This window comes from Gadus chalcogrammus, chromosome 14 (assembly GCF_026213295.1).
Source record: "Gadus chalcogrammus isolate NIFS_2021 chromosome 14, NIFS_Gcha_1.0, whole genome shotgun sequence".
NCBI lineage: Eukaryota > Metazoa > Chordata > Actinopteri > Gadiformes > Gadidae > Gadus > Gadus chalcogrammus.
The window spans coordinates 21,621,789-21,633,480 of record NC_079425.1 but is presented as its reverse complement, the minus strand read 5'-3'; the positions used below and the strand labels follow the sequence as shown (position 1 = coordinate 21,633,480).

The following is an 11,692-nucleotide window of genomic DNA, read 5'->3' as shown; positions in this document are numbered from 1 at the left end:
ACCTGTTCTTTAAACCAGTTTTGACATATTGTTGACATTGAATAAATAGTTCTGCAATACTTAGTAGGTTATAAACTTTGCCTGGCAGTTATCGCCAAGGATAATTCTAGCCTTGTTTCATTGATTCTATTAAATATAGGCCTTGCTACTTCGTATGCAACTGGATATATATTAGTGCAGTGCCCGTCCAAAACACGTCCAAAATCACACTCGACTCTGCACTTCTTTGGGTCCTCATAAATGCACAGGCAAAGTGGGAAGACAGACAGAGACTCATCTAATTATAGTTAGATTAAATAGATATTTGTGTTCTGGGTGGTATTTAATAGGATGAGGGATATGCAATCTAAAATGAAACAATACTCTTAGTGTCTGATTCCAGTAATACATTTTAATGATCTTGAAGTACCTAGAAAAGAGGTAAATAATCACGTCCGTCTACATTCGAGTTTGATTGCATCTTCATTTCATACCAGCAGAGGGCAGTATAAGGATATATAGGAACTATATGAGCTGTACGAATAGAAAAATGATCCCTACAAAAGTAGGAAATTAACCTTTGGTATAGAAAGTGTAATATCTTAATTATTTTTATATATTTATAAACACACATTTTTCTGACATTTATAACTGCATTTGCGTTATGTTTCTTCCATAAGTACACTTTGTTCTGTTCAAACACATTAAGTATAAGGGTCAATTGTGCTAATAGATAAATAAAGTTATGCATCATAAGGCTGGCAATATTCCAATACAAATCAGGAGAACATTGATATGTTCCTATACAGCATAAACAATAAAAGGCATTACATTAAAACACATGTGAACATCTGGAAGTCCACTCTGTAAGGAATGCAAATAATGGCAAAAATAGTTCATTCTGAAAGAAAGAAAGAAATAAAGAAGGTACGGCTCATAGGACTCTTCCTCACCGTTACGCTACTGTCATTTGTACCTGACCTGGGAACAGCTGGTAACACAGAAGTGGCTAGGGTTCTTCTGCTTATTGCATTGGTAGTTAGATAGCACTTTACACCAAATTAATGCGTTGTTGGCATCCAATAATTAGCAATGTAGACAAACAATGTCAACTCAAGTGCAAATAGAGCTTTCATTTTCTATATCCTAAAAAACAGTTGTATGCCAAATCTTAATCTATTTATTTGAATTATATTATTCTCATCTTGACGTCTGAAGTTGTAGTTCAGAAGACCATTTGTAATCTAAATGTGATGCTGGCTCAGAATGTATTCTTAGCTTTGAGAGTGTTTTGTCTTTCTTGAGCAGGCTTTCTATTGGATTATCCTACGATATCCACAACATCAATCTGGTTTGCATTTTGGACATAACATCTGCCCAAAAATATAACCGAACCACAACATGTCCTGGTTCATATGAGTGGCAACGGTTGTCGAGGTTTAAAAATAATCCATTTGGTAATCATGATGAGGCCTCAGCATCCACTCAGTACGCCAGCCTTCTCCTGCCTCTCAGACTGTCTGTCCAGCAAGGGGCTGAGATGCCTCATCCCTGAGTAGGGTCGATAGAAGACCCCATTAGCGGGGACAACTCCGCTGTCGATCGGGCAGATGTAGTCGGCAGTGTCATCGGGCTTCTTCTTCCTCAGGTGGCTGAACTGGGTAAAGCCTAACTTCTTTGGCTGTCAACAAAAACAACATAAGGAATTAATGCCTGAGTTATGATATGCCTGGACTGGACTCTCTTTACAGTTAACCGGCAAGCACTACATCACCATAGACATTACTTTGATAAAGTAAATGATTTGAAACGGTTTTGCCTGTGTGTATGTATGTTGATTATGGCACCTGTTCTGATCAGCCCTAGAGGGAGGGTTCTCCCACTCTGCGTTCCTTCTCAAGATTTCTTCCTTGCTAATTAAGGGAGGTTTTCTTGCCCTCTGGGGGGCTAAGGTCAGGGGGGTGTCATAAATATGTGGCCTGTTAAGCCCCTTGAGACTACCTGTGATTAACGTACTTTCAAATAAAATTGAATGAAATGAATGCCCTGGACTGGACTTGTCGAATCGCACATAGTGGTCCGGTGGTGACAGTAGTGGCTTGTGGCTTGTAACCGGATGGTTACTAATTAGATCCCTGGCTCCTCCTAGCTGGGTTAGCTGAGTGTTGAGGTGTCCCTGAGCAAAGCACCTCACCCTGACTGCTCCTGACGGGCTGGCTTTCGCCTTGCATGGTCCACACCGCCGTCAGTGTGTGAATGTGTGCATTAATGGTTGTAAGCCACTTTGGATAAAAGCGTCTGCAGTATCCCCTACAATGTCAATGTGAATGGTCTACAGCGAACGAGCTCCTCACCCTGACTTTGGCGGTGGTGGTGAGCGGGACGTGGCCCGTGGCGTTGGCGTACTCGCGCTTCTCCTGCGTGGCCTGGGCGCCCACCAGGGAGGAGAAGGCGCTGGCCAGGTGGCGACGCAGCAGGGTCTTCTGGGGGGGGATGTTCAGCAGCAGGGCCAGGGTCTCCGCGCTGAACCGGGGCTCCAGGATCTGGAAGGATCGAGAGGGAGAATGGTCATGATGTGACGTTCACCCCCATTCAAGATTCAAGGTTCTTGAGTCTCAGGCTCCTTCAACAAAGCAATATAAAAATAAAAAGTGAAAGGGAAACACAAACTGGACATGAAATAATTAGAATAACATAAAATATACTACTAATAATAATAGCTGTAAACGAAATAGAAAACTGGACATGAAATAATTAGAATGAAATAAAAATATAATTCTAATTGTAAATGAAATAGAATACTGTACTTGGAATATAACAATGTGAAATAAGAATAAGTAACATGTGACCAGTGTTGGAGATAACACACATCAGATGCTGCGTATAGAAACCCGTATATGAGGTCAGAGTTTGTTCTTTTATTTTCTCCTCTCGTGTTTACTTACAACAAGCCCCCCGTGCACCCCACTTCCACGGAGGTTAGGAGCGTACTCTGCCAGATCGACTGCCCGAAGCCACTCCATCACGCGGTGGTTTGACCACTGCACCACCTCGGACGGAGAGGGGCTCTTCTAAAGATAGCCCAGAGAGATTGTTTTAGCTTATGACCCTCTTGACATGTCACGGGGCTCATCGCCTTTTAGAAAAAACATCCATGTGTGGGCTTGTGTTGACTCTGCCTCCAGCGTGGCCTACCTCTTCGGCCGGTCTGCGGCGGAGACAGTGGGGGTTGAACTTGTTGGCATGTAGGACATGGATGGCACATTTAATACTGAGGTGATGGAGCTGACTGGTGACCTTCAGGGTCAAGAGGTCATTCTGGTCCAAGAGAGAAAGACAACAAGCTCATTAAGGATACTATGACAGAGTTTAAAAAACCTTCCAATGGTGAGTATTTATAACTCTTGTTTGAGATTAGAATGCCATATGCTCTAACACCGGGAAGAAAGAATGTGTCGGGATTATGTGCAGAACATGAAGGTAAAACAAAATACGGTGACGAAAAAAGACATGCATACTTTACGTCTTGTGAAAGCCGAAAAGGCTCATATCATGTGTCAAAGGATCACAGGATCATGAGTGATGAGAGTGGCTTTGTCACTGATTGGGTGTATACTTCAGATCATCAGACTGGAGTTCGGTGCCGGATCATTAATCAAGGCTTGCTTGATGTGCTGATTGGATTGGCTGGCTCTTACCACTGTGAGGTACTGTATCATGCGACCATCCACCCGCGCCTCATGGAACTGGTCTTTGTACTGTGGCAAGCCGATGTCATCCAGCCACCCTGCAAACCGGTCCCAGATACTTATTGAATGATTTCACAGAGGAGTCGCAAATTACCGCTGAATATGTTCGCTTTGAATCAAGGACAGAAGATGTCTTTGTTTCTTTCCGAGTTACAACTTTCCACCATGTTCTTCCAAGAGTGCATGTTTTAACTTCTTATATTCGTAAGGAAGCACTTACTGGTGACCCAGATGTGGTCCAGTTCAGAGGACTTCTCCACCACTTTGGTGCTGAGCGCCTTCAGAGCTAGCTGCAGCTTCTTTCTATGCAAGGGGTGCTTAATGCCCATCTCCTGGGGGGTTGTTGACAGTAATACTTAAGTTAATCACTGTTCATTGATTATAACATTGCTGTGCATGAAATATTAGCCTGTAATGAACAAAAATATTTGATGTAAAGATACAGGAGTGTAAACGCTTTTGAGCCAAACTTCCTAACCTTCTCGTAGTCCTGGGGGGAGGCAGAGAGCAGCGTCTGCCCGTTGTCCACCCACTGCCTTGTGAGGTTCACATACTGGGCCAGGCCATAGTCCTCCAGCCAGCCGCACACCTGCTCCTTGCTCCACTGGCCAAACGGTGTGTTCATATCCCTGACAATAGACACTTCATAAGCCTCATAGCATAATTGCCTCAGTCATATGTTGGCCATATTATGGTATCCAGCCTATCTCTACTCTACTCTACTCCCCTAACTAACGCTGCAGATTCACTGTGCCTCATTGGCTGAATCCTGAGCTCTTCAGAGTGCCTTTTACCTTCCATAATCACTATCTGCCTAAATCATCTATTTGAATTACACATCTCTGACGCTAAATACAAGATGAACCTTAAAATCTGACGAAGGCAATTATGCTATGAGGCGATGGTTAACGATTGGTTAACCATGACTAAAGACGTGATCTAAAGAGCAGGGGTTTGTTCCTCCACAGTGATCCACGAGGCCTTACCTTGAGGAGCTGTGGGACTCTGGGGTCCGGGTCAGCCTGGGCCCAGCCGTGGCACGCAGCCCCCCTCTCTGAAACTGACCAGCGTCAGGGTCCACTCCCTGGAGGCCCCCAGACTGGGTTCTGCGCAGTCTGTCAGGGCAACATAACCGTCACTTATGAACCTCACCCAGGCATCGTTCCCAACGGTTACCGCTGGTGGGATCGTAAACATCTGGAACCTGGTTCCAATGCACTGGTCCCCCTCCGTGATGAAGACAAAGAGACAAAAGAGCCACGATGACAACACACTCACTTGCCCCAGAGCTTCCTCAGGCTTCTGTTGGTCTTGAGGTATTCAGGGGAACCCAGGGCCCTGTCGCTGGCTGGGGCGCCCGCCTCGGAGCTCCCACTGGAGCAGTCACTGCCTTCTGCGTTTCCTTTATGAGAACCAACAGAGCCCAGAGTCAGCGTATGTGGAAATAACACGTGTTTTAGATTATATCGTGGGGGATTGACTGTGACTTTGAAAGTGATGCATGAATATAGCTATGGATGAAGAATAGTCTTGGCAAAAATACACATGGCACTGGTTGGAAAAGCCTTTCTTCTTTATGTTGTGCATGGATTCATGGGTACAGTAATACATTTATTTATCTATCATATCAGTAGTATTCACCAAAGGTTGTGAAAGTCCTATTAACTCTTAAGCATTAGACCTTTAGCAGTAAACCATTTGCTCCCGGCTGTGTTCTACATTATATTCTACCCAGGGAACCATAGGCTACAGACTATTAAGAGGGAAAATTGCTCATTGGCTCAGGGCCTGTGGTGGGGTAAAGTAAAGCAGTTCCAGCTGAACGTGTACGGGATATTTCTGGTTAATGTTTCAAAGCAAAAAAGCCCGCACTGCACATCACATCAGAAAGGGAGTGGGGTGGAAGTTGGGAGTTTAAAGTCATTTATGGAGATTATATTCGGTCTTGGGTGGGGCAGGGTACGTGTGGTCCATCAGACCAAGGGATAGGGTGTGGTCCCTCTTCTTCCACCAAGCCTGTACCCACTGGCCTCCAATATTAGCCATAATCATAAAGGACACGGAGCATCTGGTCAGGGAAATGTGGTTAGGCTAAAATTATAGTCGCAAAACGTCACTCACATGGATAAGTAAGTCGTGTAAGTACGTCAGCTGGGATTATTGCTATAGCTCTCTGGTTCTCAATGTTTACCACTGGGTTTGCTCCGGTTGGAGTCTCCATCCTCGCTGCCGTGTGGAGATGTGCGGCTCTGAGTGTCACTGGAGCTTTCTCGCTCTGTCTCTCTCTCCCTGTCCTCGCTCTGCTCCGACAGAGAAGCGTTAACAGGTGGCGTGTCCGCATGATCGCTCTGCAGGAAAATTTAATCACAAGGCAGGCTCAACGCTTTGCTATCAAAGATAATAACCTTTAAATAGCGATACGGTTATCATAGCAGAGAGGCTGGGAAATATTTTATGAGAGCTTTTGTTGTGTGTCATTATTGAAATATTCATGGACGGGTTCTGAATTCATGTCGTGCATGGTTAAATGAAATACCTTTTCTAATGGTCCATTTGGCAGGTCATTCGTGCTACTTGATAACGTCTGTGTATCTGTCCTGCAAAATGTAGAATTGAGAGTTAATGAGGTTAATTAACTTAGGAATTAATTCATATGATGTTTGCTGTGGGAAAACAAGAGTACCTTGTATTAATCTCCTTCTGAACTGATGCAAACGATGTGTTTTGAGAAGAAAGGCTGCTCGTGGAGACCTGGAATAAACATCCCATAATAATATGAATGTTAACATATATGGCACAAGTCCAAGTCATAGCATTGTATAGCCCGGGTATAATCGTCTCCTCAGACTTCAGTAATCAGGCACTACAAGGCTCCTTCAAGGCTTTCATTAACACCATGAGACCAACTGACACGTCGTTACCCACCTGAGATTTCACATCTTCAGACTTTGAGCTGGAAGAGTCCACATTCCCCACCATGCCCCCCTGCTCCTCTTCCTCACTGCTGCTGGACTCAGTCCTCCTATTGGACAATGATCGGATAGTGGGTGGAGCTACGATAAAAAGAAAATCAAAGGATCATTAGCTATTATACAGAGGCCTAACAATGCTCTTAAGCTAAAGAGTGTATTTCAAAGGGATCAAAGACTTCAATGGAGGCAGCAGGTAATAAGCAGGTAGTGGGACTATTTACGTTGTCTGGCGGTGTAGGGGACCTCTCTGAATTGCCGGCACTGTTTCAGGAGCATTGTGAGCTCCTCAATGCGTTGGTTCTGCGACAGGCAAACACAGAACAACGCGGCATCCCCGTTAAAAAGAAACATCTGGACGGTGGTCCTCACACTTTATACCAAACCACCCCAGCTCAACAAACACCATGCCCCCTTCACACAGCCTTTTCATCACAGCACGTCGGAGAGAGGGGATGGGCATGGGCCGGGCTGGAAACACGAGTGAGGCAGCTCTGTGGAGTGTGCGTGGGTCTTTGAAGTGGTGCCTGGGCCTGGTTTTAACATGTTTCCTTCAGTGCAGCTGAGTCCAAAATTAGGGTTGGCAGATAGAGAACTACAACATGTGGCTATGCCTAAAATGGCTCTGCGTTGTGTGTGTGTGTGTGTGTGTGTGTGTGTGTGTGTGTGTGTGTGTGTGTGTGTGTGTGTGTGTGTGTGTGTGTGTGTGTGTGTGTGTGTGTGTGTGTGTGTGTGTGTGTGTGTGTGTGTGTGTGTGTGTGTGTGTGTGTTGTGTGTGTGTGTGTGTGTGTGTGTGTGTGTGTATGTGTGTGTGTGTGTGTGTGTGTGTGTGTGTGTGTGTGTGTGTGTGTGTGTGTGTGTGTGTGTGTGTGTGTGTGTGTGTGTGCGTGTGTGTGTCTGGGCGTGTGTGTGGTACATGGCCCATACAAAAGGCCCTCTGTGCTGTGAAGGATTAAGGGCGGAGCCTGGGAGACATGGCAGCATCCCAAAACAGTTACAACTGTCTAAGCACTAACATATCAATGCAGCTTCGCAAGGCAGCTCAAAAGAGAGTGGATATAGTACATTAAGCACCCCATACGTCCTATCTAAACACACATAGTGCAGAAGGAGCAGAAAAACAGGCTCCATTCACAGTTACCTTCTCTTCATTGGCGGCTAACAGGGTCTCCATTCCAGCTCTCAGCTTCTGCAGTTCCAGCTCTATAAAGAGAAACACTATGCCAATCATCTGTGCAAACATAGCGGCTGAAATAGGTCATGCCAAATGAAGTATTAGATGTTTCCCATGCAAACATGAGATGACAAGCGCCATGCAGAAGAGTCCTGATTGAAGTCCATTTCCAGGAACAAAAGCAAAAACAAAGAAGGGAAGTCTAATTGCATACGGATGCACATATGAAAATCAAAAGAAAATGTTTTGCTACGAATGTTAGATTATACACAAAAGTCCACCAGCATTAATAGAAAGGGGTGATTGGTTGGAGAGCTATTGCCAGACAAAACCAGATGTTTCCTGTGCAGAAACAGAGGAGATGCTGTCTACACTATATGATACGAAAAGGTCAGGGCAAAGGAATATAATCGGACCGTGTGAGCAGCATGAATGAATATGCAACGGTAGTTCTTTATTCCTTAGAAGCATACCTGTTATTGCAATACAAGGTATTTTGGGCAGTGGATTTATAACCCCAAAAAAATCACACAATCAGGTTTCATTATCTGACTAGAGACAGGCACAGGGAGGGCCCTGGGTGGATTGGCAGAGTTTAAAGGAAGCACGTACCTCTCTCTGGGTTCTCATTAGGGAGACAGGGCCTGGCCATGAGCTGAGTGTTCAAGTTATCAATCTCTGTGTTCTTGCTGAACAGCAGCTGCTGGAGGCAGCTGATCTCGACCTGCGGGTAACACACAGAGCAACGTTGCAATTGAAAACACTTTTGGGCACTTGGAGAGAAAATAACAAGATAGGGACCTCCAGCGAAGGACAAATTGTGTCTGTCCACGCGTCTTTAGGCACACCTCAAAAATAACAGACTTGTTAAAGCTCTCTCAACAATAAAACATTAAACAGTGGCATAAATGCCCGTTCTATAAGAAGAGGGGATAGAAAGATTAGGATTTCTTTTCCACACTGGCATAGATATATAACCACCACAACACATTCCCAATAACTGCTAATGAACCTTGAAGGACCATTTATTGTCCTAGCACTGTCTTGAGATTTATAGGGAGAGAAGAACAGCAGATGGCAAAGAAGTTAATTTATTGCCTGATCTCTTTCCCAGAGCTTAAGTAAGGAAAAAAAATTCTATCTAGCATTAACATAAAAGAAGATGAAGAGGTCCCAGAGCAGTGATCAAGATGTAGAGTTATCTGTTTGAGTTCTAGTTTCACACGTTACATTGTTCTAGGAAACTAAGCAAAGGACCAAATTATGTCTCAATAAGTCGTTGATAAAGTTGAAGGTCACCTTAGATGAACATGCACACTGAAGTTCAATTTTGATGAGATGGCATTTAAAGGGGGATTGAGTCTGGCATAGTGGAAGCATGGTTTAAGAGTCTGGCTCTCCACCTTTACTTATTTCCCCCCCCCATAAACCTCAGAGAACCTCTGGCCAATGAACTGAGCCACGATCCACTGATTACAGCCACGGAAAGACACAGGAAAGAATAGGTACCGGTAGGTACAGACAAGGGGAACGATTGTGTAAGTGACCGAAGGGAGAGAAGAGCTTACCTTCAAAATATTATATTAGAGTTTAAGAGACCATAATTTAAAAAACAAATCAAAAATATACAGTAAGTCTACGAGTTAATACCATGGAACCATGCCAAGATAAACAAGAACGAGTTTCAAATGTAATGGGTAGTCATTATATCTATTTCTACCTACAAAATTGTTCTCAGACTTCTTAAGAAAACACAGTCCCCATGAATGAGTAAACTGTGAGAGAGAGAATGGCTTATTTCAAACTGGCTGGACCATCGGATTGGACTCCAGTTCGGAAACTAGTTTGTGACTAGACCGTCTGCAATGGAAGCTGCTGGGCAGCGATTGCGTTTATTCTAAAAACAGAGCGTGGAAGAAGAAAGAAACTCATTCCACCTTGGTTGCTTTGAGTTTCTTCTCATACTGCGACTTCTGATCTTCCAGGACTTCCACTCTGTCTTTGAGGAAGCGAAGCTCCTTTAACAACACCTGCAACAGAGGCATAGATCAGTTTCACTGCAATTATCTCTATTTTTTTTTTCTTACCACCACATTAGTACTGTGTAATTTCCCCACACCACACCACACCACAGATTAGGTAGTAGCTATTGCCCAACTGAATTACGACCAAAACCGTGCACATATTGCGGATGCATAATGCGATAATGTGACCATTATGGTTTAAGACAAGGAGCGTTGTTAGCACAATAAGTTCCAAAAATATGAATTCTCTCAATGTGGTAGACACCATGCTGTTGGCCGGAGGTCATGCACACTCGGGCTGCCTACACTCTGTTCTCCACACTGGCAGGTGGCGTCTGCGTTTGACCAGCTTTCTCCTAAGTTGTCATTGTCCTCATTCTCATCAGAACTGCCTGAAGCATCCGCCAGTGGGTGCATCTCCCCTGGGCCTCTGTCACAGGAAAGCCCCAGGGCCGAGCTCTGGCCTTCATGGGAAGCAGGTGGGCAGCTGGCCTCTACTGAGTCTGTCTGGATGTCTGCCTGGATATTCAGGGTTCTTTGCTCCTGGATCTTGCTATTGATCTCCTCCTGGAATTTACACATCTGCTCCTGCAGCTCGCTAATGAAATTTACGACATGCTAACAGATTCAAGGGGAGGGAAGGAATGAGGGGATGAGAAGTAAGAAAATGCAGGTTAAAAAAGAGAAAATAAATGATACGGTGTGCCTGGTCTGCCTGGAATGCATGTCGGTGTCATAAACAATCGCATGAGACTTAAAATAAGTTGAAAATAATAATAACAATATATAATATATAAATTGTATGTCCACCCTTGAAACCCTTGCAGTCAGCCTCTCTGTCTATGTTCAGTCTGCGCTGCTGAGGTGCAGCAGAGGATAGATTTATGATGTATCAGAGGGGAGAGCAGTCTTGTGTGTCTATAGTTAGGGTGTAAACAGCAGCCGGGCTATGCCTGGATCGTGGACAGAGGAAGTCTCACATGGGCCCGGTTGAACGGATATGACATACGATATGAAGTGCCTCCACCACTAAATATAACCACAGGCTGACTGACTTGACAGCAAGGACGCTGTCGAAGTTAGTGTACTGTATATGCTTGTGTTTTGTATGCGTAACAATGTTGTCTTTCTACAAGTGTGCGTTGTGTCCGGATGTTTGTGTTTGTTTGTTTGTGTTGTGTTTGTGTAGGTCGGGGGGGGAGAGAGTGCATGTGAGCGCACTTGGGTCGCTGCACATGTGTTCATCAGTGGTGGCATGGCAGTAAAATATCAAAGACACATAGAAGGGATGGAAAACACAGAAAAACTTTAAATAGGACAGAAACTTGAAACAGTCTCTAACAAACACTATACTCTAAGGATCTTTTTTTGTGTCAACTCAAAGCCACAAAATGCAGCTGTGTACTTTTCAAGGAATGCAAAACAAATCCTACTTCCATTCATTCCCACCTAAGCCCTCCAGAAGAGCACTTTAGCCTCTAGATGTAACAATGGTCCATTCAGTGCTCTTTAATGGTCAGAAGCTGAGCGTGGATGGCCAACGTCGGCACTGTAGCCGACGAGCGCTCATAATTTAGCATCTCATCCATCAGGGCTGCACACTCTGCCAGTACGGCGTTACCATGAAGACCGACACGCACTCTGAACAGCCATGTTTTCACAGTAACAACAGACATCACACCTCTCTCTCTCTCTCTCTCTCTCTCTCTCTCTCTCTCTCTCTCTCCACGTAACACCTTATACATTTGAGCCTCTCGCTCATAACAAGGTACAGGTTGAAACGTAGGCCAGACCAAT

The 11,692-nt window shown here is 44.5% G+C and overlaps 1 protein-coding gene across 4 annotated transcripts in view; it reads right to left on the bottom strand.

The window, feature by feature from the left end:
• Window positions 1-376: 376 nt before the first annotated feature.
• The window catches only part of ppfibp2a (PPFIA binding protein 2a), a 17,926-nt gene continuing 6,610 nt past the window's right edge, over window positions 377-11,692 (bottom strand). For 3 of the 4 annotated variants that reach the window (XM_056607298.1, XM_056607299.1, XM_056607301.1), the window contains 18 exons: window positions 10,202-10,513; window positions 9,809-9,901; window positions 8,484-8,595; window positions 7,839-7,900; window positions 6,922-7,000; window positions 6,654-6,781; window positions 6,412-6,479; window positions 6,265-6,325; window positions 5,920-6,076; window positions 5,007-5,130; window positions 4,715-4,843; window positions 4,207-4,357; window positions 3,949-4,060; window positions 3,678-3,766; window positions 3,175-3,297; window positions 2,925-3,050; window positions 2,334-2,522; window positions 377-1,660 (listed from right to left, as the gene is read on the bottom strand). In XM_056607298.1, coding sequence (XP_056463273.1) covers window positions 1,454-1,660; window positions 2,334-2,522; window positions 2,925-3,050; window positions 3,175-3,297; window positions 3,678-3,766; window positions 3,949-4,060; window positions 4,207-4,357; window positions 4,715-4,843; window positions 5,007-5,130; window positions 5,920-6,076; window positions 6,265-6,325; window positions 6,412-6,479; window positions 6,654-6,781; window positions 6,922-7,000; window positions 7,839-7,900; window positions 8,484-8,595; window positions 9,809-9,901; window positions 10,202-10,513 — 2,322 coding nt within the window. In that variant the 3' untranslated portion in view covers window positions 377-1,453. The remainder of the gene's footprint in view (window positions 1,661-2,333; window positions 2,523-2,924; window positions 3,051-3,174; window positions 3,298-3,677; window positions 3,767-3,948; window positions 4,061-4,206; window positions 4,358-4,714; window positions 4,844-5,006; window positions 5,131-5,919; window positions 6,077-6,264; window positions 6,326-6,411; window positions 6,480-6,653; window positions 6,782-6,921; window positions 7,001-7,838; window positions 7,901-8,483; window positions 8,596-9,808; window positions 9,902-10,201; window positions 10,514-11,692) is intronic. The other variant, XM_056607302.1, reaches the window with a different exon arrangement.